Genomic DNA, 24,986 nt, shown 5'->3' on the forward strand with positions numbered 1-24,986 from the left:
ACAGGCGGAATGATCCCAAAACGCTGACTGTGGCGGATGCCCTGGGCCAGCAGAGAAGACACCACACACAGACACTCGGGCATATCCCAGAACCACTGTACACACCAGAGTTTAAGACATGGGGGACAAAGCGGGGACAAGGTAAGGACATAATTTAGTTGGTTCGGCGTCAGGCGTTTCCGTTACTTTGCGAGGAGAAAATGGAAGAATCCAAACTCCTTTAAAAACTTTTCAAAAAAAAAAAAAATAATAATTTTTAAATAAATGTTGATTGATAATAAAGTTGAAGTAGGTGGAAGCCAATAAATCAGTCTTATTTGTCCATTTTTGCAGCTGTTACCCATAAAAAAAGCAGCGTTGAATCGTTTTTAAATGTACACATTTTTAAAGGGAGTCTGGCGCAACTTCCTCATGAGAAGACTGGGACGTGTTGTGGTGTTGGGCACAGGCAGGAAGGATGAAGCCTCTCAGTTACAAATCGTGTTACCGTTAAACCACAATAGAAATAAGTCAGACCCTGCTCTGAAGACAGTCCTCAAATTCTTTCACACTCTTCTTTTGGAAGAAAATATTCTGGAGGACTTCACCGGTTTGGTGAGGGTGTCTTTCTCTGTGGTACCACCAGGACTCCGCAAAGACTGGAATATTCACATCATTATAGTGGCAGTTAAAATTCCTTATTATATAATAAGCTCTAATAATGACTTTTCTAGCAATGATAATAATAAGACTAGTTATTGTTCTTGTCGTTTTTATTATTATGAGTGTTGAATGGTAGAGGCAGATTAGGATTCTGCAGCTCCAAGGTCAGAACTACCTCCAGAATGAGGACAGAGAGAGACAGACAGGACAAAAACAAACTAGAGGACTCAGAGTTGTTTCTGATTTTCATGAGGAAGTTCAAGTGGAAGAAGGCCGTCCTAGAGACTTGTTTTAGGAGTGAGACAAAGAACATCACCTGGCTCAGTTAACTCTGGGTTTATCCATCTGGCTACGAGCACATCCATGTGAAAGAGGCTGAGTGTTAATTACAAGCAACATCGTCACAGCCGTGAATAAAGTACTTGATCAACATGATCTGATAACATGATATGAGAAGAAACAGAGACACATGCAGGTAAATTCAGTTCTAGTGACATGCAAAGGTGAAATGTAAACATGATCACAGGAGTAGAATAGAAAAGAAACAGTAGAAAAAAAATTACATTTGATAAAGTCAGACTATGTATTAAATGTAAATAAGTCCTCAATAAAATTATAATAATTAAAATAAATTAACAGAAAAATCTTTGTTCAATTCAAAGCTAGAATATTTATGTTGTTCTTTAGTGATAAAGTCTCCCTCTGTTTTAAAACCAGAGTGAACACATGGAAAACCTCAAACAGAGAAACCATTCTACTCATCTATAAAAATATCTGATGCTTTTTATTATTTATCATTTTACTGTAAACTCTTTTGTCCCTGCCAGGATCCCGTTGGAAGTATGACTCAGTTTTTCCAGTGATCTGATTGGTCAGTAGTTGGGGCTGTTGACAGGTTTTGATCCGATCTTCTGAAGTTAACCTGCTCCGGAGCAGGTTAGCCGTACAGCATGAAAACCCAGGATTAAACCGGAAGCTAATCCTGCCTCGTTTCACAGACCTCAGGTGTTACAGTTAATTCTAAGGCCACAGTCCTGGACAAACACATATCTGTGCCAGCTGTTGTTAAGGAGGTGATGGACTTTTTCCCCCCCAGTAGTTACAAATGTATTTAGAAAGAAGCTCATGAAATGGTTACTACTGACAGTTAAAGGAACACATGGATCAATAGAGACATAGTGACTCTAGGTGAAAAGAAACATTTTTTTTCCTACTGATGATGAAGCCGTTGCTAACTTCTAAGCTAACGAAACCAGCAGATCTGAACAGCATGGGGAGAGTCACTGGGCTATGAGTGCTTGAGCAGAGCTAAGTGTAAGTAGCGCAGCTCGTAATTAGTTGCTGTTATGAAGAATATAGCAAAGATGAACTGGGTTGAGACAGAGTGGGAAAATACTACCAATTACACAGAAACGCTGGCCAGCAGAAGATAATCAGGATGTGCATTTTTTTTTCTTTGCCCCTGTTTTCTTTCCTCAGGATGTAAAAGGCAGGACATTCCTGCGCATGTTCCTAAAACTGCAGCCGTGTGCACAAACTTGCTGAGGTTGACTTGGTCTTGTGACAACAGGAGTGTCCGGTGCATTTATAATAATCCTTTTTCTACAACAATGGAAATGATGAAGGCAAAAGTTTTCGTGGTTGTCCTGTTGTAGTGACACACACACACACACACAGATTCTCTCCGAGCTTGGATGATTAATCCTAACATGTGGGTTGCACAATAATTCCTGCTGTATACATTAGTGGTGAACGCTGGCCACATTTCCTGGATTTACACTTCACCCACTTCCTGTTTTGCTTCAGTACAGATGCTCTGCTCTTTCTGCTTTGCTCTTGGCCGACTTTGACTCGGAGCTGTGCCTGGATCATTTCCCTGATGACAAAAAAAATCACACGGTTTATAATTTAGGATTAAAGATTCAGAAACAGTTAGCCTACAACTCCCATCCTGCAGACCAGCCTTTGATCAGCACCACAGAATCAGCACAGAAGGATCTTTACACAGTAAAAGCGAGGCGGCTGTGTATCAGCCAGGGTGGATAGGCTGGAACAGTTTCATGCATAGAAGTGAACTTCAGTGAAAGCAGATCATTTCACTCTTCTCTCTCGACTCTGCAAGGCTTTGAACTGGTCAAAGTCAGATTAGTACGCAGGTACAGCCTGGATTGTGTTTTGGAGACATTTATGTACTGGTAGATGTCACCATAGTTAGAAATACACAAGGTACAAACAAAACCACAGTTGCCTTCTTCTTCAGAAAAGTGCACAAATAGCACACAACACACGTTTTTTGTGTTATACGAACATACACACTTGTACACTTAACACAGACTCTGCCTTCTCCCTCTTTCTGCAGAGTCTTTAAGAAGTCCAGCCCCAACTGCAAGGTAGGACACGAATGTAAAAGAAGTTTATGTCTCGACTGTCTCTTTTGTGGATGATCTTCATCGCTGCATTTTTCTGTCTGTCATCTTTTTTTTTTTTTTTGTCTCCGCAGCTCACAGTTTATCTAGGGAAGCGAGACTTTGTCGATCACTTAGACCATGTCGATCCAGTAGGTGAGCGTTAAATGAACACACACACACACACATATATATATATAACAGGATACTGTGACAGATACCAGCAAAGGACACACTGGTTATGTCCAGATTTGGACTAAAGAAGGCTGCATTTCAAGGAGGAAATAGGACAGCGCTTTATGGATGGGTTTAATTTGGAAATGTGACCCCTGATTTGTGGGCACAAGTGCAGTAAGACTGCATGTTTCCCCAAAAATGTGGGAATGTTCCTTTAAGTAAAGTGCTGTTGGAATTGGATCAAATCTGGATCATACACATTATATGTAGACTGACGTCTATAGTTCACACACAACTACATTTATTCAACATCACTGCCATAAATTTGTGTCTACCTGTGTGTTTATACTCTAGATGGAGTGCTCCTTGTAGACCCAGAGTATCTGAAAGATCGAAAAGGTAAGGAAACTTGCATAGACCCAAAGTAACAGACTGACTTACCGACTTACTTATCAAATGACCAGTTGAGCAAACAATTAATCGATATGTTCATCCATCCTCAGTGTTTGTGACTCTGACCTGTGCATTTTGTTACGGTCGGGAGGACCTGGATGTCTTGGGCCTTTCCTTCAGGAAGGAGCTCTACGTCAGCACTGTCCAGGCTGTCCCTCCCCTGCAGGAGGCGAAGCAGCCTCTGAGCCGCCTGCAGGAGAAGCTAATGAAGAAGCTGGGTCAGCACGCTTACCCCTTCAGCTTCACTGTAAGACCACTGAAGACAAACGCAACCTCAGCTTCAGCCTGACAGGACCTGACTGGACCATACACCAGCACACAAACTTTCATCTCACATAATTATTCTAAACTGGTGTTAAAGCCTGTTAATATTTTTCAGAAAAACAGGATTTGAAAAACAGATTTTTAAAGTTTAAAGTTGCTGTTTGCTGTCAGTCTAAAGATTGTCAGGATTAAATGTACATTTTAATTAACTGTTTATTTAGTATTTAATTTAATTAGTAATTGGTTATTCTAAACAATCGAATAAAGAATTGCTTGTGGCCTTGATATAAGAGTAGGTTTAGGTATAAGAGTATAATACTAAACATTCTATGACATGACATGAAGTGAAGTGGATGTACTTTCATACTTATACACTTACAGTGGCTTCAGGAAGTGTTAATAGTATTAGATTTAATTTAAAAAGATAAAAGGGATTTTGGACCATTCAGTCTCCACTCAATAACCCATGATGACAAAGTGTCAGATGTGAAATAAAGTGAAGGGTTAGGGTTAGTGCTTAAGAAGAGGTATGTGCTCTGTCTAGCTTTATAGTATTTTATAATGGCAACACCAAGAGCTGACATTCAGGTTTCACTTTGTGTGTTTGGATGTGTCAGATCCCCCAGAACCTGCCTTGCTCAGTGACCCTCCAGCCAAGCCCAGAGGACACCGGGAAGGCATGTGGCGTGGACTACGAGCTTCGAGTGTTCTGTGCAAAGACTGCGGAGGAAAAGATCCACCAAAGGTCCGACAGATTCAGACAACTTGACACTATAATCAAACTAATTCCCACACACGCCTGGAGAAAAAAAAAAATACTACGCTTTAGGAAATACTATAGCAGTTTGGCAGCTTACGTGACATTGCATGACAGGCTACCTTTGTAAATGTACATGTATACAAACCTCCTGTGTGTGTAGGAACTCTGTGCACTTGGTGATCCGGAAGGTTCAGTACGCACCAGAGAAGCCAGGTCCACAGCCAATTGTGGAGACCAGCCGCAGCTTCCTGATGTCTGATAGATCTCTACACTTAGAGGCTTCACTGGATAAGGAGGTAACACACTCACCCACACTTTGATGTATTCTTTGGTTAAAGGGACACACACACACACTTCTAGTCAAGTCTTTGTCTCTCTCCAGCTGTACTACCATGGTGAGCCAATCAATGTTAATGTCCATGTCACCAACAACTCTACCAAGACTGTCAAGAAAGTGAAGATTTCTGGTAACTCCACCTGCCCTTACATGCCCACACTCTTATTTCATTTATGATCACTCCCAATCAGTAATCAAAGAACTTCTCCTCTTGACTACTGAAATATCTGGATCACTTACTCCAACAGTTTGTCCACAACCTGGTGGGGTCAGCAAAGAGCATACAGCAGAACATAGTTTGTGCTGAGTCTTTGTCTATAGGCTACAGGCTTAGACTGCTGCAATTATGTCCTTCCATATGCAAACATGGAAGGACATATTTGAAACTTGGTTCCACATATACATTGCCAAGAGTTTCCCTTTTTTCCCAGGAGAAATCTGTCTGGGATTTACCCCAGTTAAGGAAACCAGGTTGCTCAGTTACATGACTTAAGAAATCAGCTTACAGCAGAAATCCAACAGTAACTCTGTCTTAGGGGTTGTTTGGAGTTGGGGTTGTTATTAGGTGCTACCAGTAAATCAAGTATTGCCTCTTGCATCTAACATAATCAGGAATATCTTTGCAAAGAACACTTTGGAACACAGAGTAGGACAAAAAGTAGGACAAAAGAACTATTAAACTAATTGTCCTCTCCTCCTCTCAGTTTGTCAGTATGCTGATATCTGTCTGTTCTCCACGGCTAAGTACAAATGTCCAGTAGCCCAGGTTGAAGCCGAGTGAGTACCTCCCTCTCTGTCCTTGTTTGGTCTCTCGTCCTTTTTCTGTCTATCCTGAAAAATTCTAGATATACTGTATAATGTCTCAACTTGTCAACAATAACATTCGGGATTCCATAAGGATCTTTTTTTAGGTCCTGTTCCACTTATAATCTATCTAAATACCTTCAGGTATATTTTACCAGAGAATCAACATGTATCATAAAATGTCAACAGCACAGTGCAATTCTTCTTCTGCAGTGAAAAAATAATTTTGATGAAAACGATAATGAAACAATAAGAAACCGTGGCTGGACAAAATATGTATCAAGGGACAAAACTAATGCATCACTCTGTGTTGTACTCACCCATTTTCTCTTCTCTTCATGCTACTCTCCCTGATCTTTCCCCCTGACCCCCACTTCCCAGTGACCAGGTTTCTTCCAGCTCCACCTCCTGCCAGGTCTACACTCTGACCCCCACGCTGGGTTCCAACAGGGAAAAGAGAGGACTGGCTCTGGATGGAAAGCTAAAGCATGAAGACACCAACCTGGCCTCCAGCACCATGTACACACAAACACTTTTGACAGAATAGGTTTCATACACACTACACAAACTACACAAACTAAAGCTTCAGTACAGTAGGCGGTGGACTGTGGTTGCCTTGTGTGCAGGGATGACATAGCTAGACTACGTTCCTTGGAGGACCGCAGTAGCCAAGAATGAGCATAAGCCTGTATGACTGAGTTCAAGTAGATGGGTTCAGACTCAGAAGTCACTCTATAGGCAAGACACACCACAGCATTCTGGACCGTAAGATTTTCATGATGTGTGAAGGGAGGCTCGTTAGAAGGGCACTGCAGTAGTTGAGGCAAGAGATAACCATGGCCTCTACTGGTGTACCATGCTGGGTAAGGCCTGACTTTTTTTTTATGTATGTATAGTGCAAAGCGGCACGACTGGGAGAGGGATGCAACATGTTCAGAGAAGGATAGCTGGCCATCAAACATGACATCAAGATTGTTGATATGTGATGGAGACCATGCCACTAGGTTCTCCATCACACTCAGTCATCCTGACTGAGTGGCATTCCCTCATCCATGTTGATATGTATGATACAAGCCACAAGCCAAGATCCACAACAAGACCTTGTGGTCTTCTGGAGGGAATGACAGGTATAGTTGGGTGTTGTCTGCGTAGTAGTGATATGAGAAGTCATGTAGCCCAAGGAGGCGGTGTATATAGCAAAGAGCCTTGGCGCACCCCAGATCAAATTAAGAAAGCTCTTTGTCCGAGATGCTGATATCGGAGAGCACTTATAGTAGGATGCGGTGGTTCACCATGTCAAAGGCAGCTGATGGGTCCAGAAAGGTAAGGACAAGAGGACTGAGCTGCAGCTCTGGCTGCCTGTAGGACTTCTGTCACAGGCAACAGGGCTGTTTCAGTGGAGCGACCACACTTGAATCCCAACTCGTTTGTTTCAAGGAGGGTTGTTTCAACTAGATTGATGATTCTCAACTTGAGCAGTGTTGAATGAAGGGTGTGAGATATGGCTTGAAGGAGGTTGGTGGGAATGGAGTCCAGAGGTGAATGAGATAAGTGATGTGCCACTGACCTAGGGAGACAGGTAGTAGGACTTCCGCTGTGGGGGGAATTACACCATTTTCTCTCAGCAGCTCTGAGATCTGTCAGGGTTTGCAGTAAAACAGGAACCAAATGCTATCCAGATATGAGGTCAGCTGAGCTAGCAGCAAATCTCAGTGAGCACCAGAAGCTCAGCTGAGATAGCTGATTAGAACTTCCAACTGCAGCCTCCACACACCCTGGGGACTAGTCCTGACGTCTTGTGTTGTATGTGTTTTGTGCATGTGTGTGTGTTACAGAGTAAAAGACGGGACCAACAAGGAGATGATGGGGATCGTGGTTTCTTACACAGTCAAAGTGAAGCTGGTGGTGTCTCGTGGAGGGTAGGTGGACACTTTTGAGCTTTCCACAGCAGTGGTTTTGGACATTAAAGAGATAATTTGCTGTGTTTCTGATGGAAAGAACTAGAAGCCTCAAAGTCTCCAAGAAATCACCATCTTCACAAATATGGTTGACTTAAGTATACTGTACTACTTAATAGGATTTGGGGATTTGGAGTGAATTCCATTCTTGCATTGCTCAGTATACTCAGTATACTTAACAGCTGGAAGTCAAGGAAATATGGGAATTAAATAAAGGGATGTTTAGGGATCTTGTATTTAAATATTCTGCATTTGTGTGTGTGTGTGTGTGTGTGTGTGTGTGTGTGGTGTGTGTATGTGTGTGTGTGTGTGTGTGGGTGTAGAGATGTAGCAGTGGAACTCCCTTTTGTCCTGATGCATCCCAAACCTACAGAGCAGCCCTGCTCCAAACCACAGTCAGGTAAGACTCATGCAAACATGTACACACACAGTCATGCCGCCATCAGTTCAGAGGACATTACATGACTTACATTCATTTCCCTAAATATGAGTATTACAAGAACACACACACACCTCAAAACAGTTGTCAAAGGAACTGCGTGAGCTAAAAGGATTAGAATGTAATTTAATGATTTAATATATCTTGTTTTCTTCAGAGGCTGATGCTGCTGTGGATACAAACCTCATAGAGTTTGGCATGAAGTAAGTGGACATGTCTTTCTATGACCGTGTGGACAAATTTATACCCAGACTTGAGAGTGTCAGGCTTTGATTTGAGTCCTCTAATTTACACAGACGGTATACTGACATCTTTTTCTGGATTATGATTAGAGATTGATTTGAAAGTGTTTTTACTTCACTTTGTCGCCACTGTAGATTGTGTGCATCTGCTCTCCTGTTTACTGATTTTAACGTGAAATGTTGGCACATCCACTGCGTCCCACGCTACCTGTCCTCTAACTGTCACTTAAAGAAATCAAGACCTTTGATATTTGGGTCAAAACGATCATGTGACTCTGCTGAAACCGAGGCCTCGTTCATCATGAATCACATGATTGTCTGAAAAATGATACTCAATACCTTGATACCAATCGTCCGTGGAAACTGTTTGTAGGTACTGTGTTTCTCTGTAGCATGTGTAACATCACTAATTACACCTGTTCTGCAATGAGATAATCAAAATGTAAGATTTACCAAGAATGGCTTTAAAAATGAAAAGTATATCTGAGACATCTCCCCATGTAAGTCAGCGAGGTCCACCCACTTCACATGTTAAAATGGCAGAGGAGATGAAAGCACATATAGGCCGTCACCATAATTCCAAACGAAATTTTTGTGAACAAGATGCAAAGAGAAAAAAACAATAACAAACCATTTTGAAAAAATTGGATGTGAAAAACTCATGTAAACGTTGCATGATTTCAAATATTTTAAAAAATGTTTGTTTTTTTTAGTAAAATGCATTCAACTTGTTTGTCAGACCTCAACCACAAAAAGTGTGTTTGGGGAGGTTATATATTCTGTGTAAGGCAGTTTGTTAATAAACCAATCTCTTTTTATAGCACTTCCTCTCAGGTTGATGACTTAGTGTTTGAAGACTTCGCTCGCCTGAGGCTAACGGGGATGAAGGATTACATGAGTGAGGATGACCCCTTCTGTTAGCTTATTGTGCTTCAGCAAGAGGTTTACAGAACACCTCAACCCTTGAGGCTTAGAAGAAGAAAGAGGCAGGGGGTAGGAGGACCAGGGCCAGGCTTCCGTAGAAGTCTTCCCCCCATGCCATATATTCTGTCAGGGCTACTGGATGCGCCTCTTTTAAAGTAGCAATCAACCAAAGTGTTTACCTAAATGAGGTCCAGTAACATCTCAGCTGTTTTCTAACTGAGGAACTTATACCGTTTCCTATTGATTTGTCCTTAAACTTTATAATCAAATAAATCTTACATATTTTTATTTGTGGAGTAGAACAAGCAAGAGGGTAGAGTTAAATGAAAATAGATCATATTATTGTTTTCAGTTATTTTGGGGTATTTCTGTTCATAGATATCCTTATCTTGTCTCAGCTTGACGCCAAGTTTTTCCTGTGTCACGAGTGTTCGTCATGATTTTTATATTACGAAGGAGTCTTGAAATGTGAGCAATGTATGTGTAAGCTACTACATTTGTTATGGTTATAATCAAACCTGAGATTTATAGAATAATTCACAACATAAAAAGAAAATATTACAAGATACTACGTGGGCTTTATGTTGTTTTGTAGAAATTACTGTTGTAACTAAAAAAAATTTTGTTGATTAAAACTGAAGACAAGTTGTCACACAGCACACATTCTTTATTTTTGTGAAAATAAACTTCTCCACCTGTCAAACGGACGTCGACATTATCTTGATCTGATGTTAAAGTCCAGATTAAAGAGCACTCAGGACATTTTTAGTAAGCTGTGAGAGTTTGTGGGGAAAATTTGAGGTTCTGGAGATATAACACTTTTCAAAAGATATGGGGAAACAAACTTCAGCTTCACTCACTGTCCACTTTGCCTGAATGAAGTGTCTTCCTGTTAGATCCAGTGCCCTCACTGACATCAGGCCTCTTCCCATTGAGGACATATAATGTATAAAGGTCCAGGATCAGTTTTTTTCCACCGTGCTCAGTTCATCCAAAAGGCCAAGATAATGATACAAAGATAAAATGTTAACAGGCAGATTTGGGCAGGTTTTTTTAAAGAGGTCTTTTAAGAGACTGAAGACAAAACCTGACAAGTCCTGCTCATGTTGAAACATTTGGTTATAAATCTCCTGAGCTGTGGTATTAGAACTGTCCTAGCAGAGTCCACATACGGCCTGTTATGCACGTGAATAAGAACAATGACCACTGAGCAACAAAGTATACCCAGAAATGCAACAAAACACCACTTAGAAAAATCTTTGAAAGATATTGTAAATAACATTTTTTCTGAGAGTTTTTCTTTGCTTTTCTTGTGAAACTCCATTATTTTGGAATAAAGATTAAAAAAAGATTATAAAAAAAAAAATTTTAATGCTGGTGTAGGAGGGGAGACTGAGGACTGATACAGTCACATCAGTGATTGTTACTCCACCAGCTGCTCTATCCTCTCCGCCCTCATGTCTGCTGCTGTTGCTGTTGCTGTTGTTGCTGCTGCTGCTCCAGCATGACCTCACAGGTCCGTCCCAGTTCTCCCAGTTTGACCTTGGCGTACTCTGCTCTGTTCAGTGCCATCTGACAGTCCTTCCTGGCTGAATAAGTGGAGCCTTCATGAGGCTGACCAGTAGCTACCTGGAGAAAAAAAAAATGAAACAGAACAATCAGCTTTGTTCTGCTGCTCACAATATGATACACATTGACTGTTGATGTATTTATTGTGCTACTTATTAATACAGATCATGTTTGTTGTGTGAAACCCATGTATGGGATATGATTTGAGCAATATGTCTTAGCTGTTCAACAAAAAAATTAAGAAAAAAAAAACAAACTTAAAGCCCAAAAAAATATTACGTGCCTGGAATATACCTGCTTCAAATGTTTCCTATAATTAAAAAGAAAAAATACTTTATACTGTGTGTGTGTGTGTGAGACCTGTGTGAGGTAGCGGATCTGGGCGCCCAGTTCACTCTCCACTCGGCTGACGGAGCTCTGGAATTGGACCAGTTGTCTGTCCAGGTAGCTGGCGTTGTGTTTGTCTTTGGAGAGCTCCAGAACTATATTACCTGAAAGGGTAAGCATACAACAACATGATCATGTCTCTGACCTGACACTGTGACAACACCAGACATCCATCTCTTAGACATCTTGTCTGGGTGCCTCTTTTCAACAGTGGGGTGTTCCAGGGTCTGGACACTGCTATACCTTGTTTCCTTGGTTCTTCTGTTCAGTCTGGAATCAGTTTTCCTTCTGCGGCCAAATCCACAGAGGGTGGCTTTGGACCTTAAACTTCTTAATAATATTATTTTCTTCCTTATCTCCACAGGCTTTCTGTTGTTCATATTCAGTGTGAATATATTATATATATTCACATATATTATATATTTATATATTATAATTTCAATAAAGATCCCTCACATTAAGTTTGTGAGTTCTGAACAAGAGCAGGACATGCAGCTGAAAGTTAAACTTAATTTAAATACAGTATAGAATAAATAACCATACAAATACAACATGACTATATTAAAGTGTTATGATACCAAATAGCATACTACATAATTACAGAAGTTGACTATAATTGGCTGGTAAGCAAGGATTCACCTTTATGGACAAAAACGATTGACTCATTTGAATGTATTCATTTGTCCTTTAACTGGTACTCTTACTTCTATCTATATATAATCAAGATTATACACAATAAGACAGAGGGAGGGGGCCGAGGGGAGTGTCGGAATCAGCTTTCACTGTCATGTACCAACTAACATTAGCAGCTCCACTCGGCTATTTTGAAATGTGATGGTTAGACATTTGTAGTGCACCACCTACACAGTGACAAACTTTGTAACAAAACAGCCCAAATATCTACTAAATACGTGTTAGATATCACTTAACATTTATCGGCACAAATCTGATCCATTATACAAATATTCATAAATGTAGCTATAAGAATTTTTTTACTTATTTAAGATAGTGCGACGTACGTTTCGAAATTCTGCTCAGCGGGCCCCAACATTGCTTTGGCAACTTCATGTGGTAGCTACTACTACCAATCAACTACAGCGGTGTAAGTACAAAATCGCTCAGAATTACTTTTTGTTTAAATTTTGTATATTCTGTCCTCACCGGCACACTGCAGGATCATCGCTATCTCTTTCTCCACGTCCTCCAGAGCTCTAAGCCGCTCGTTAGCCATCACTAGGCAGCGGCAGCAAGCTAACAAGTACCGGCTACTGTCAGCAGCTCTCCGAGAACAAGCTGTACTGTACAGTAACGCGCTGTGTGGTCCAGAAAACTCAGGTCGGTGTAGACGGGGGTGAATATAAAACCTTGGCTCTGTCAATTCGCCTTTACAGCTGAAGCATGGGAGCCGAAACGACTGAACCCACACAACAAAGAGCTCTCTAAATTGACGTCAAGCAGTCGCACAGTGGTGACGTTCGCTTGGCGGAGAGGCAAGATGGCTACATCGGCTTGGCTGCATGGCCCATCTGCTATGCGACTAACAGAGGGTTTGGTGTCGGTTCTGAAAGAACACCGTCCAGAGTATTTACCTGCTTTATTGGCCAACTACAGGGAACATGGCGTGTTCCCGACACAGGTAGAGTCCGACCCGCAGAAGCATGTTACCTTACAAGCTAGTTACCTGTTAGCCTACTGTCGCTGTGCAGCAGCTGCTATACAGGCTTTGTTGTCCACTGAGCTGGAGTTATAGTAGGACTGTGTATATAACAGAGGCTGTTGGGGTTGTTTGTTATTTTCTTCATTGATAGTTAACACTTTTGTTTGTTTCGACAGAGTCCGAGCGCCGTCGGAGGTCTCGTGGGTTTTAGCAATGCCAAACTGGGCTCGAGCAAGACCAGGTGAGGAAAAAAAAAAAAAACAGTGTTTCACGTCAGCTGTCATAATATTTCAGTCATCACCAAGCTTCTGACACTAATGTTATTGTGTCGTTTTTTTCTGTACAGCTCGGTTATAAATAAGTGTTATTCTCAGTGCTGCGTATGTCTGACGTTACTTTATTATGAAAAGTGAATAACTGAAATGCTGCTCTATGAAAGTCATTGATAATAACACATGTAGCTTGTGAATGACGGAAGTGTTAGCACGAACAACCGTTTCTAAGTGATTTTTCCCACTTTTAAAACACACACAATCTCTACAGTGCCTTTAGGAGCATTGGATAAGTGGCAGAAAATGGATCAAACTGTAGGGAAGGGTTACGTGTTAGTGTTGAGACAAAATCTCTGTGTCTCCCGTGTGTGTTTGTGCAGATTTGAGGGTCTCTGCCTGCTCTCCATGCTGGTCAAAGACAGCTCCAGTGATCTGTTCGAGCAACACTGCATTTCCTGGCTACGTTCCCTTCAGCAGGTCATACAGGTACGATGCATGCACACAAAAACCCATTCTTCATTGTGTTGTCAAAACTGTCACTCTCCTTCATAAAACCTGAATTCTGACTGATTGGAAAGTTGGAAGTTTCCTCTTTTCTGATTCTGCTTCTCTCGTCCTCTCCTGTGTGTCTTTGGATGTTGTCCTTTAGTCTCAGGCTCCAGTTCAGACTATCCAGCTGGCGGTGAACATTCTGAGGGATTTGCTGCAGTACTCATCCCAGTTAGCAGAGCTGGCTAGGGAAGTTGGACTCAACTCCATCCTGGGCATCCTGACGTCTCTGCTGGGCCTGAAGACAGAGGTGAGGGAACAGGGCAGTGGAATTTAGTGCAAGCCTCATATGGAATCAATATGTGTTGAGTTTTGTGTAATTATAGCACCTTCCAAGTTATAGTTGCAAGGTGGCAGTTTGTAGTTTTTGTTTATAGGAAAATGAGACAAACCTGGTGAGAACTGGTGTGGTCTACACACTGCTTTTAACTCATTCATCTTAGTGTCCCCTGCTTGGACCTTTGGAGGAGGGGAAGAGCAGTCCCAGCATGCACAGCTGCCTGCCTCAGTGTCTTTTTAAATGTTTCCATTGGGGGTGCGCCAAAGTCAGAAATGTTATAATTTCACACATAATGGCTTTAATTGAGAATGAATTTTTGCCAGCACCACAGCTAAGGTTAAAGGTCATCTGGTTGTCTCCCATGGGAGAAGATCGTCTTTGATTAAGTGAACTCACACAGTCTTTGTCTATTTTGTTTTACTGATCATCTTCAGTTGTTCCCTTTGGCTCTGGGAAATTGTGATTAGACAATATACCTGACATTGTAATGACTAAATGAATGATTAATTGAAAAAAAGTTGAGCCTTTTCCCCCTTTTCTTCCTGTGATCTCAGTGTGAGCTGTCAGCCATGGAGGGGATGATAGCCTGCATGACTTACTACCCCAGAGCCTGTGGATCCCTCCGGGTAAGATACAAAGAAATAAGGAAAACTGGAGTGAGTGGAGATTTTCTTTTCTCCATTTAGAAACTTTGTAAATGGTAAATGTACTGCTTTTAAATAGCTCTTTTCTTGTCTTATTGACCACTCAAAGCGCTTTGCAGTACACGCCACATTCACCTGTTTTCACACACATTCATACAGAACTTTTCTATCACACACCAATGATACACCGGCGTGGGGGATTTGGGTTCAGTGTTTTTTTTTTTTTGAGGAAAAAATTGGAAAACCTGAACTGTCTTTCTTCTTCTTCTTTTTCTTTTAGGACAAACTGGGAGCCTATTTCCTCTCCAAAATGGATAGTACAAACAAGAAAACACAAGAGGTTTGTGATTCTCTCACTCTTTTTTTTTTTTGCTGTTTTTGACACTGGGCCCGATTTATGTACAGGAAATTCATTAATTTCCCTGTCTCTGTGTCTCTTCTTCCAGATGGCTTGTCAGTGTTACGGTCGCTTGCCCTGCCTGGGGGGCCTGTTGGACAGAGGGGTGGGTGCTGGCAGAGCTGAGGGCTGGACCAATCAGATTCACTGCCTACTGGCCTCAGCCAACGGCCTACTGGCTCAGATCTACCAGGGTTCAGAAACAGGTACTCTTTTTCTGTCAGTGATGGTTTAAATTCTCTGTATAGCCGGGCTTCAATTTGTATCTGCCTCTAACTTCTCTCAATTTAATTAATTGTGGTTATTTGTTAAATAATAACACACAGATTGAACTCTTAACATCACTCAGGTAGCACGCTCACTTAGTCCCAGTGGTGTTTCTTCACCTGGTCTGTCCTCCCATCCATTTTCTGCTGCTTATCTGGAGTTACGTAGAGGATGCTGAACATTTAGTGTCCCTCCTCCCAGCAATGTTTTCCCGCTCCTCCTGGGGGATGCTGAAGCATTCCCAGGCCAGATTAGATTTGTAGTCTCTGCAGTGTGTGCACCCTGAGGTGTCCTACCAGTTGGAAATGCCCCCCAAAAAAAAACCTCCAGTGGAAGGAGCCCAGGAGGTATCCTGATCAGGTGCCCGAATCACCTCAACCTCATCACACTCCTGCTATGCCCCCCATGAGCCACCCCCCAGGGGTAAGCCTTGTCCAAGTCCACAAAACGCATGTAGGCTGGATGGGCTAACCCCCATGACCTCTCCAGTAACCTTACAAGGGTTTGCTGGCCCATGACCAAACCATGTCTTGTACGCTTACCTTAATAATATAAATTGGTGGAGTACCCTTTCAAACACAAATGTCAAAGAACTCATAATCTTGTCACAGATGATTGACAGTATCTCTGTCAAATACTAAAATGTAGGTAGTAGATAAAATGCCAAGATCTGCCAGAAAGCAAACCACATGGGGAAAATTAGTTTTTGCTTTCTGAAGGTGCTTTCTCAACATCCTTGTATTAACACTTCATCAACATCCTTGTATTAACACTTCATCATGCTGGTCTGGTTGGAGTTTCTGCATGTATGTTGTCCTCTGATGATGCAGTTTGCTGAGAGCTTGTTGCTTTTTTTTCCTGTGACAGATGGAACAGTGCAATACGAAGGTCCGGGGGTGGAGCTGGCCTTTTCTCATCTCGACCAATCAGATCCCATGCTGCTGCTGCAGCTCCAGCACAGATACACCGCTGTCTGCCTTGCACTCAAACACACGCTCAGGTGCAACACACTCACTCACAAAATTTTAAAGGAGAATCCAACCACAATAAGATGTTCTTATTTACATATTGTCATTCCTAACCCTGAGAAACAGTTTTATTTTTGGAAAACTAAGGTTTTCAGAGATCTTGGAATTTCTCTTCATTAAAATTTAATGTCATTTGTAATGCTCACAGCACTGAATTCTGCAGCCGAAATATTCAACAGCAATATATCTTCCACAAACAATGTCGAGTTAACTCTGGCCTCTTTTTTACTTTTAACAGTTCTCAAGGGACTAAGCTCCACTGAAAGGAAAAAAAACATCCCAGTGAAAACTGTAATTGTAATTTCTACAAATAGTGAAAACCAGATTGTGGTCTGTATGTGGGGTACTGTTATGTACCATAGAGGTGGTAGCATCATACTGTGCAGTAAAAATAAAAACAAAAGAAGAGGAAAAGTGGAAAAATAATAGAAGCACTTAACTCAGCACAACAAGGATCAAAACCAAAAATGAAACAGAAGTAAAGTGTTTGTGGAAACAACATATCCAGAATTACTGTTGTCTCTGTCCATCAGGGTGGATCCAGCCTCAGCTGTGCGTCTGCCTGTCAGACCAATACTCAACCTGGTGTGCCGAGCCCTCGCTGTGAGCTCAAAGAGCATAGTGAGTGTACACACACGCTTGTATTTCAGTTTTTGTGAGGACGCTCGTTGACAAAAAACATTACCCAGCCCCTTACTCTAATCTGAACCACCACAACTAAATGCCTAACCCCAACCCTTACCTTAACCTAAACCTGGTTCTAACCAGAACCCTAAAACCAGATCTGAACTCTCAAACAGCCCTTTGAGGGTGGATCAAGTGAGAACCGGCCAAAATTTCCTCACCTTCTCCCAAAAAAGGCCTTACTCCATAAGTATAAAATACACACACGCTCCTATGGTAATCACACAGGTGATACAGGTACCATCAGCCAATGCTTTTGCATACCAAACAAATAGCACTGATCGCTGCCTCTTCACGACTGGTTTTCAGAATACAACAGGAGATGGAAGTGTGAGGATGCTGGTGCTGCCCATAATACACACCAACACACTGGAGGTCCTATCAGCTCTTATCACAGCGTGAGTACAGACACAAACACACACACTTATTTGTTCGACTATGATGACACATGTGGTATAGTTTTGTGGCTTTGCCATATCTGTTTTTTTGTGGGGGGGGGGGGGGGGGGGTTTGAAATCACAAATATGTGTATCGTATGCAGTGGATTCATCAGTATGAAGATACCAGCATTTACAGAAGACAACAGTGTTAATGTTGCATTGATGTTTGTGGGTTGCTAACACGGTGTCTGTGCTGTGTGTGTGTGTATTACAGTGTACGGAGTGGCATGGTTCAATACAGTGTAGTACTACAGAGGCTGTTTTCTCAAACCCTGTCTGCCTGGACACCTCTACATGAAGCCAGTCTGGGACAGCAGAGAGCCTACAGGTAAACCAACCCCTAGTATGTACAAGTGTAAACACAGAGTAACCAATACCTAAATTATAGGTACCAAAACTCCCAAAACTTTTGTCCACCACATCAGCATTTTGTATCAGCAACAGACTTACAGCTGTGTTGCATGAATCCATTTTGACCCTGTCTCTAATGCTGCTGCAGACAGGAAAACTTTATCTCAAGGTTTACCAACTTTTTTTGACCCTTTAGAGATTTTTTTAATGCCTCTAGAGACAAATCTAGTGACTTTTTTAGATAAACCTTAGCTACTTTCTGTAGAAGAGAGTCTCCAGTGTTTCCTCAGCAAACGTGAGGTCAGGCTTTCCCTCCACAGTCACACCTCTCTATATACCTTATTCAACCGACCTGACATCAGCTGACATAGACATGAATGAGCTTCTAACTTTGTCTCTGACAGCAAAGACGTCGAAAGTGGTCCAGCCATATACTAGGATTTATACCATAGTTTGGTTAGGGGTCAAGGTGAGGAATGAGGGGTCAAGATGAGGAATGAGGCCTTTAGAAGTGCTTGATTCTTGTGTCTCTCCCTTCATTCCACAGCTCAGTGCGGGTATCAGTGTACAGAACCTTAGAGCTCTGGGTCCAGGTGGCTGGAGCCTGTGCCAACATTCTTCAGGGAAGCCCAGGCCACTCAGAGCTCCTGTTAAGCCACCTGCTTGGTGACATCACACCAGGGGCGGAGTCTGTCAAGGTGAGTTTGAAGCAACCATGTATGTTATAATGACCCAGTTTTATAGATTTGTTTTTTGAAGGATTAGAGGAAGCATTCGTTTTTTTTGTTGTCCTTTTCTCCAGCTGCGGGCAGGCCTGTCATCTGATGTGGTTCCGGGAGGGAAACCAGGTCCTCGGAGGACGAAGCCTTTGGTCATAGCAGACGCAGGTGGGCCGTTACTCCAGAGGAAAGGAGATCTTCTGGCCAATCAAGATACTTGCCTTTCAGCCCTCAGAGGTGAGATGCTGCCTATGTCCGAATATGTTTTTTTTTGCAATTGGTCTTTTGGAATTCTGGTGGAATCACACAGATGTTTTCCTCTCCACAGCACTGAGACAAATCATACTGACAAGTGGTACACTGCTCAAAGATGATATACACAAGGTAAATGTCAGCTTTACATTGTTGTTGCATGGAAGTTTAGTTGAAAACATGCAAAAACACCAGTTTGATTTCTTAACCAGACTTTAAAAATAACTACTAAACTAAGCACTTCAACTTGTGCAGTTGAAATCTCTGACCACACATTCCACTGACACCTCATTGTTTTTGTTATTAATAGCAGTTGGTCTGAGGTTTTCTGCTCTCTTGTCGATTTGTCTCACAGCGTCTCCACGACGTGGTGCTGCCACTGAGCGTGCGTCTGCAGCAGCAGCAGTCCAGCAGTAGCACTGCATGCGAATCTGCAGGGGGCGTCAGTGGGCAGTACAGCAGTGCCCTCACCCGACGCGAGCTGTACAGGTACTACCTCCATTCACTTCTTATCACACTTAGATTTACAAGTGTACTTCGTGAGCATCTCATCTTCCAATATAAGGGGACCAGATTTTTCAGACAGATGAAGGTCTCCTTCTGTTGTATTTTCTGCGTTTAGACTGAGTTTATGTGCCCAGACATACTATGTTCTAGTTTATGGTCCTGAAAAACTCCATGAAAAGGGTTTAATGAAATGTCGACGGGTTTATTTGATTGTTTGGTCTGTGTGGATTTTCAGGTTATTGCTGGCTCTGGTCTTGGTCCCATCACCCTGTTGGCCACCACCTCTGACCTGCGCTGTCTCCATCTTCAGCAACGGACGCACAGACCGCAACCTCAAGGTGACAGCTGTCTGGGAGGGAGAGAGAGAGAAAAGGATACAGCAGGGAAACACTGCTATGTGGTAGAAATGTGTAGAAATGTAGTTTATGTAACGGATCCATGAGTTTGGGGTTTTATTAGATTTCAAAACACCGCACGGCAGATTGTAATTCTATGGGGCAAGACTTTACAACACAGCAGCAATCATTCTGTCTTCTGTGGCAACATTTGTAAGGTTAGACAGTAAATGTTTAAAGTCATCTGCTGGAAGAGCAACAGAGTAGCAAGCTGTAAACAAACCAAGACAAAACCAAAACCACAAAACTAACAGTGATGGAAATACAGGCAGGAGATGGAATCAGGGGGGTAGTTTGACTCGTTTCTGTTGGCAGCTCTGATGCTGTCAGCTCTGGTGTCAGTGCCGTCAGCAGCCCGGGCAGGATAAACACATTTTAGAACTGAGCTGTGACCAAGGCGACAGGATCGGTACAGGACTCAAAACAGTCACGACAGTTCTTCTTTGTTTTAAATTGCCAGTTAGCAACTTAGCACTGGTACTAGGTCCCCCAGACTGCCTGGTGAAACTGATCAAACCGTGGGCTAACCTCATTACAAGCTAACTTTAAAAAGGGATAATGACTTGAATACAGCTTCTCTTTTTATGATTGTGTACTAAATGTCTTACTGCAACACAGAGATGTCAGATGAGGCAAAGAACACCACAATAACAATGCTTCATGTACTGTATTCACGTGTCATTTCACAGTTTTTAATGCCTCTCTGTGCTCACCCCCCCCCCCCCCCCCTCCAGGTCTCTGCATTCTGTAGTGAGGCTCTGACCATCTGTAACTCCCTCCTCCATCCCCGCACTCCCTCCATCGTCCTCCCTTTACCACCCCTCAACCTGAAACCCACCCCCACCGTTCCAGTCCTCCCATCCTCCCAGGGACCTACCCCTGGACTGACATTGCCAACACTTTTAGGAGGCACTGCCCCCGGTCCTCCCTTCCCCACCCGCCACTCCCTCGGCCTGGGCCCTGCTTCCCTGCTGGGCTCTCTAGAGAACCACCTCTCCCTGGTCCCAGGGCTGCCAGGTCAGGCCCCCACACCAGCAGACATGATCCTTTCCCCTCACACACACCACCTGTCGGACCAGACTGGGCTGGGTCCTCCAGAAGGGCAGCGGCCGGTGTTTGTCCGCTATGAAAAAGAGGAAGCGGAGGATGTGGAGATCTCTTTGGCCAGTGACTCAGACGACAGCGTGGTCATCGTTCCTCCGGGGATGCTCAACATGGAGAACCAGCAGGATGACACAGCAGTAGCAACAAACTCCCAGAACATGACCTCTGCTGCACCAGGGGGCGCTACAGTCACACTACCTGGAGGAGAGTGCGTTACTATGGTTCCCACCACTGCAGCATCAACCACAATAGATGGCATCTCGCTTTCCAACAACCTCGCCACCTCATCCCCCCTCCTCACCACTTCCACCACCCCCATCAACTCATTCCCTCCCTCCAGCACCTCAGTGGTTTCCCTGGTTCCACCTTTGAACTCCAGCACACTCACAGCTCCACCAGGGAGTCTGGGGGACTCGATGCCTGGTCGACCCCAGCTCCAGCAGATGCTGATGCAGCCCGCCACACCAGGGCAGTCCGGTCCCATGGGCCTGCCACTCCAGATGCACCAGCTGCAGAATCAGTTGAGTCAGCAGGGGCGGCACCTCCATCAGCATCAACCACCACCCGCCAGCAACGAAGACTCAGCCGTCATCAACATCAACAGCACTGACGAGGAGGAGGAAGAAGAAGAGGACATGGAGGATGATGAAGAGCTGGAGGAGGAAGAGGAAGGGATGGATGAGGAGGACGAGGAGGAGGAAGTGAGTGATTTTGCTGAGGAGGAGTTCTATGATGGAGAGGATTATGAGGATTATGATGAAGAAGAGGGGGAAGAGCTGGAGGAAGAGGAGGAGGAGGAGGATGGGGACATACCTCCACTGGAAGGGGCAGAGGACAAGGCTGGAGAGGTGGGTATGGAGGAGGGGAAGGTGCTCCAAGCAGCAGCGGATGAGGGAGGCATGGCTGGATTCAGCATGGAGGGAGACGAAGAAGGAGGGATAGAGGAGATCCAGACCAATAGAGTGCTGTTTGGAGAAGACAGGATGAAGGTGCAGGAGGTGGAGAGCATCGGAGTCCTGGAGGAGGCGCGGGGCGGCGAGGGAGAGGAGGATGAAAGTGAAAGGATGGATGACCCCACCATGCCACAGATCCTCTGCGTAACAGGAGGAGCACTGGAGGAGAGGGAGGAAGCAGAGGCAGAGGGAGGGGGAGCTGGAGGAGAAGTGGTGCAGGAGGAGGCCGGCTCTTGGGAGCAAGGAGCCAATGAGGTTGAGCTGACAGCCTCATCAGAAGAACGCACAACCAATCAGAATCCACAGGTAGCTACCACTGTTCTATAAAAGTGTCCTATAACGTAAAGCCAGTTATTTTTTAAATTCGTAGCTTTTAAAAGCGTGGAAAGAAAAGTATAGAATTATACTTTTCATGAAGAAGTGGTTTTGGGGCCTTCCTCCTATTCGGGGTGAACTTTGGTCACCCAGTGTGAAAGTGAGTGTGTCAGTGGATGTGCCTGTGAAGTAGTGCTGCACGATTAATCTAATCTCAATCGCGAGATGTAGATTCATCGTGCAGCACTACTCCACATTGGTTTACGTTTAATCGCAAATCGCAGTCTTTTAATGCGGTTACGTAATCGCACAGCGTGACATCACGATTGCGATTAGATTCATCGTGCAGCACTACTGTGATGATTGGTCAAAAATGACAATGAGCATTTCAGAGGTTCATACATGGATGACCGCAGGCTGCTGCACCTTGAAAAAGCTTGTGAAAATGCACTGATAATGACTTATCAGGAAAATGTTCCCATAAAACAGCAGATGTATTAACGTGTAAGAGGAGTTTAATGTGGTAGGTGGTGGAGCTTTAACTACCCACTCCCACACTTTGTTCTCACTGCTTCCAGTGTGTGTCACCGGCATTACATGATGTCACATAGGTGTGTCGTTCTTTAGTCCCGAGATCAAAAGTCCATGTCGTACTCATATAGTCAAACTCACCTGATTTCATTTTGAATCTGTTTTTAAACTCTGGATTTTCAAATGTTGATTTGAATGCAGCTCTAGGCCGCCTTTAGTGGAACTGTTAGCATCTGAGGGAGGGGGGGGCGCTAACGACTGGGTGCCCCCTCTGGTGCTAACGCGTCCTCCTACTTCAACAAGGTGTGGCCCAAAGGTGTGAATGACCACGTCCTCTTAGAATAAAGAGGAAGAGAAATTAATCTGGGTCTTCTCACCAGACTCTGGGCCGCCAGAATGTCCCTGGATGTGTGTGTGTATGCAACAGGATTCTGGGTATTTCTATACCCTTCTCCATTATCTGCGTTTTTGTTACTAGCTACTATTGTTACAGTGTTGTTCTGAGGAAACTGAGCCCTCCGCCTTAAGCAGACTCTCTTCAACTCTAACAGGAGTCAAGGGCTGAACCAGCACAGGAAGCCAGCGTGAGCGATAACCAGTCGTGCGGTCATCAGGAGGAACAGCCAACGGCTGCTCAAGAGGGAGACTCAGCAGCAGCTGCAGATCCTGAGACGTCAACACTTCCAAATACTGAAGAGCAAGAGGAGACAAAGGCAGAGAAAAGAGACAAAGTGGAAGCAGAGCAGCAAGAGACAGAGGGAGGAGGACGAGGGGGAGGGGAGGGGAGTGACGGAGAGGAGGGGAAAGGAGTGAAGAGGAAGAGAGAGGAGGAGGCGCACAAGGAGGAAGAGGCGGGACAAAGCACTGAGAAGAAAAAGGTAAAAAATTCATGACTCCTTGAGACTTTTCAGAATCACACTTTCCAAATCTTTTAAATGTTTGGATTAAAGTTCAAAGTTTACGCAGATCACACAGGGAAAACCTCTGCTTTTAAATCGAGTAGATTCACATCACTGGTCCTCAGTCCAGCTCTCACAGTGCACGTTTGTCTCTCTCTGTTCCCCTCAGCTGGACGACGAAGCCATGGCCTCCATGTTGGCTGACTTCGTCGCCTGTCCGCCCGACGAGGAAGACGGCGCCTCTGGATCGAACCGCTCATAAACATTTGCCAACCCAAAACGATGTCGTTGATCACTGCGGATGCAGCAGCTAACTGCTAAGATACTCAATCATTAGTCAGATTTCCCAAGATGTAGTTACCTCATAACACAACTCCTGTTCTCTCATTCTTCACATCATACTGGTAGAATGTGGCCTCCAGGTTTCTTTCTTTTAACGTTGTTGCCTGACTTCCAGCTACACTATGTGGGGTGTGGTAATCTTTGGTTAAAGCCTTTCTGTTTTCAGACTTTGTACTGTGTCACACCACCCAGCTTGTAATTTACACAAACTAATTTTCCATCAGCTAAAAGATACAGATAGATTTTTTTTTTTTTCTACAGTCCCAAGTACTGCCGCCCAGCAGGGAGGTGGAGCTCTATGAATCTATCTCATCCTCTGTTCTTGTGTATGGTACATATTATCTTACAGTTAGTGTTTGAAGTGGTTCCCTTGGATTTATATGTACCTTTTGTGCTCTTCATGTTTTGTCATTACTGTTATACGCTTTGTTATATAAAAAAAAAAATCAAAGTACATATACAACATGGTTTTTCACAACAAACTTTGAGCAGAACTTGGCTCATATGGGGGACCCTCCTGCCTATGGAGGATGAAAGGAGGAGAAGGAGGAAGATAGGACAGCTGGGAATGGAGGAGCGGAGAAGAAGAACATGCAGCATATAAAACATGATGCAAACAGGGTTGGCAGTGGACAATGTTAGGTTAGGTTTGGTGATAATAACTAAAACTATATCTACAACTAATTATAAGCTTTGTCAAACAAAAAGGTTTTAAGCCTAATTTTAAAATTAGAGAGGGTGTCTGCTTCCCGTACCCAAACTGGCAGTTGGTTCCACAGGAGAGGAGCCTGATAGCTAAAGGCTACCATTCTACTTTTAGAGGTTCTGGGAACCATAAGCAAACCTGCGTTCTTGGAACCATGCGGTCTGTTTTTCAGACCTCTCAGTTGTGGTGTAGGAAACCAAAGAAGAGGAAATGTTACAATTTGATCAACAGATGTAGTTAAGTGCAGCTCTGAAATGAAGCAGCAGAATACGATGTAATACTCCTTTCTGCTTGTTTCTCTAGAGCTTCTCTGTTTGTGTGTTTAGTGTCCAG

General features: G+C 43.4%; 3 protein-coding genes across 4 annotated transcripts; 2 read left to right on the plus strand and 1 right to left on the minus strand.

Annotated features, from left to right (window-relative positions):
• Positions 1 to 15,134, plus strand: arrb2b (arrestin, beta 2b). 2 transcript variants are annotated; one of them, XR_005893051.1, is made up of 15 exons: positions 1 to 141; positions 3,002 to 3,032; positions 3,143 to 3,203; positions 3,579 to 3,623; positions 3,728 to 3,924; positions 4,559 to 4,686; positions 4,862 to 4,997; positions 5,084 to 5,168; positions 5,743 to 5,815; positions 6,224 to 6,361; positions 7,678 to 7,761; positions 8,124 to 8,200; positions 8,397 to 8,442; positions 9,303 to 9,834; positions 15,104 to 15,134. XR_005893051.1 is itself a non-coding variant. In XM_041030782.1 (14 exons), the coding sequence occupies exons 1-14, from the start codon at positions 119 to 121 to the stop codon at positions 9,400 to 9,402; spliced, it is 1,224 nt and encodes a 407-aa protein (XP_040886716.1). In that variant the 5' UTR covers positions 1 to 118; the 3' UTR covers positions 9,403 to 10,064. The 2 variants fall into 2 exon arrangements, 1 of the variants encoding a protein (XP_040886716.1); XM_041030782.1 differs by lacking the exon at positions 15,104 to 15,134 and having other exon boundaries at positions 9,303 to 10,064.
• med11 (mediator complex subunit 11) lies at positions 10,058 to 12,810 on the minus strand. Its single transcript, XM_041030783.1, has 3 exons — positions 12,523 to 12,810; positions 11,335 to 11,465; positions 10,058 to 11,034 (listed from the first exon to the last, which is right to left on the minus strand). Exons 1-3 carry the CDS (start codon positions 12,590 to 12,592, stop codon positions 10,861 to 10,863), a joined length of 375 nt encoding a protein of 124 aa, XP_040886717.1. The 5' UTR covers positions 12,593 to 12,810; the 3' UTR covers positions 10,058 to 10,860.
• pelp1 (proline, glutamate and leucine rich protein 1) lies at positions 12,850 to 24,403 on the plus strand. The gene is made up of 19 exons (XM_041030781.1): positions 12,850 to 12,997; positions 13,195 to 13,259; positions 13,671 to 13,776; positions 13,940 to 14,089; positions 14,674 to 14,745; positions 15,044 to 15,103; positions 15,210 to 15,366; positions 16,295 to 16,427; positions 16,989 to 17,076; positions 17,449 to 17,537; positions 17,794 to 17,907; positions 18,478 to 18,628; positions 18,733 to 18,886; positions 18,978 to 19,033; positions 19,257 to 19,390; positions 19,644 to 19,746; positions 20,538 to 22,166; positions 23,258 to 23,584; positions 23,775 to 24,403. The coding sequence occupies exons 1-19, from the start codon at positions 12,857 to 12,859 to the stop codon at positions 23,865 to 23,867; spliced, it is 3,822 nt and encodes a 1,273-aa protein (XP_040886715.1). The 5' UTR covers positions 12,850 to 12,856; the 3' UTR covers positions 23,868 to 24,403.
• Positions 24,404 to 24,986: the final 583 nt, after the last annotated feature.

Source organism: Toxotes jaculatrix, chromosome 23, assembly GCF_017976425.1.
Source record: "Toxotes jaculatrix isolate fToxJac2 chromosome 23, fToxJac2.pri, whole genome shotgun sequence".
NCBI classification, from domain to species: domain Eukaryota; kingdom Metazoa; phylum Chordata; class Actinopteri; family Toxotidae; genus Toxotes; species Toxotes jaculatrix.

Coding starts and splice junctions, on each gene's coding strand:
- arrb2b (XM_041030782.1), top strand. CDS start 119: ATGGGGGACAAAGCGGGGACAAG. Junction 3,033..3,142: donor AGTCCAGCCCCAACTGCAAG/GTAGGACACGAA, acceptor TTGTCTCCGCAG/CTCACAGTTTATCTAGGGAA. Junction 3,624..3,727: donor GTATCTGAAAGATCGAAAAG/GTAAGGAAACTT, acceptor ATCCATCCTCAG/TGTTTGTGACTCTGACCTGT.
- med11 (XM_041030783.1), bottom strand. CDS start 12,592: ATGGCTAACGAGCGGCTTAGAGCTCTGGAGGACGTGGAGAAAGAGATA. Junction 11,466..12,522: donor GATGATCCTGCAGTGTGCCG/GTGAGGACAGAA, acceptor TTACCCTTTCAG/GTAATATAGTTCTGGAGCTC. Junction 11,035..11,334: donor AGATCCGCTACCTCACACAG/GTCTCACACACA, acceptor TTTTTTCTCCAG/GTAGCTACTGGTCAGCCTCA.
- pelp1 (XM_041030781.1), top strand. CDS start 12,857: ATGGCTACATCGGCTTGGCTGCATGGCCCATCTGCTATGCGACTAACA. Junction 16,428..16,988: donor GCACTCAAACACACGCTCAG/GTGCAACACACT, acceptor TCTGTCCATCAG/GGTGGATCCAGCCTCAGCTG. Junction 22,167..23,257: donor CAACCAATCAGAATCCACAG/GTAGCTACCACT, acceptor CAACTCTAACAG/GAGTCAAGGGCTGAACCAGC.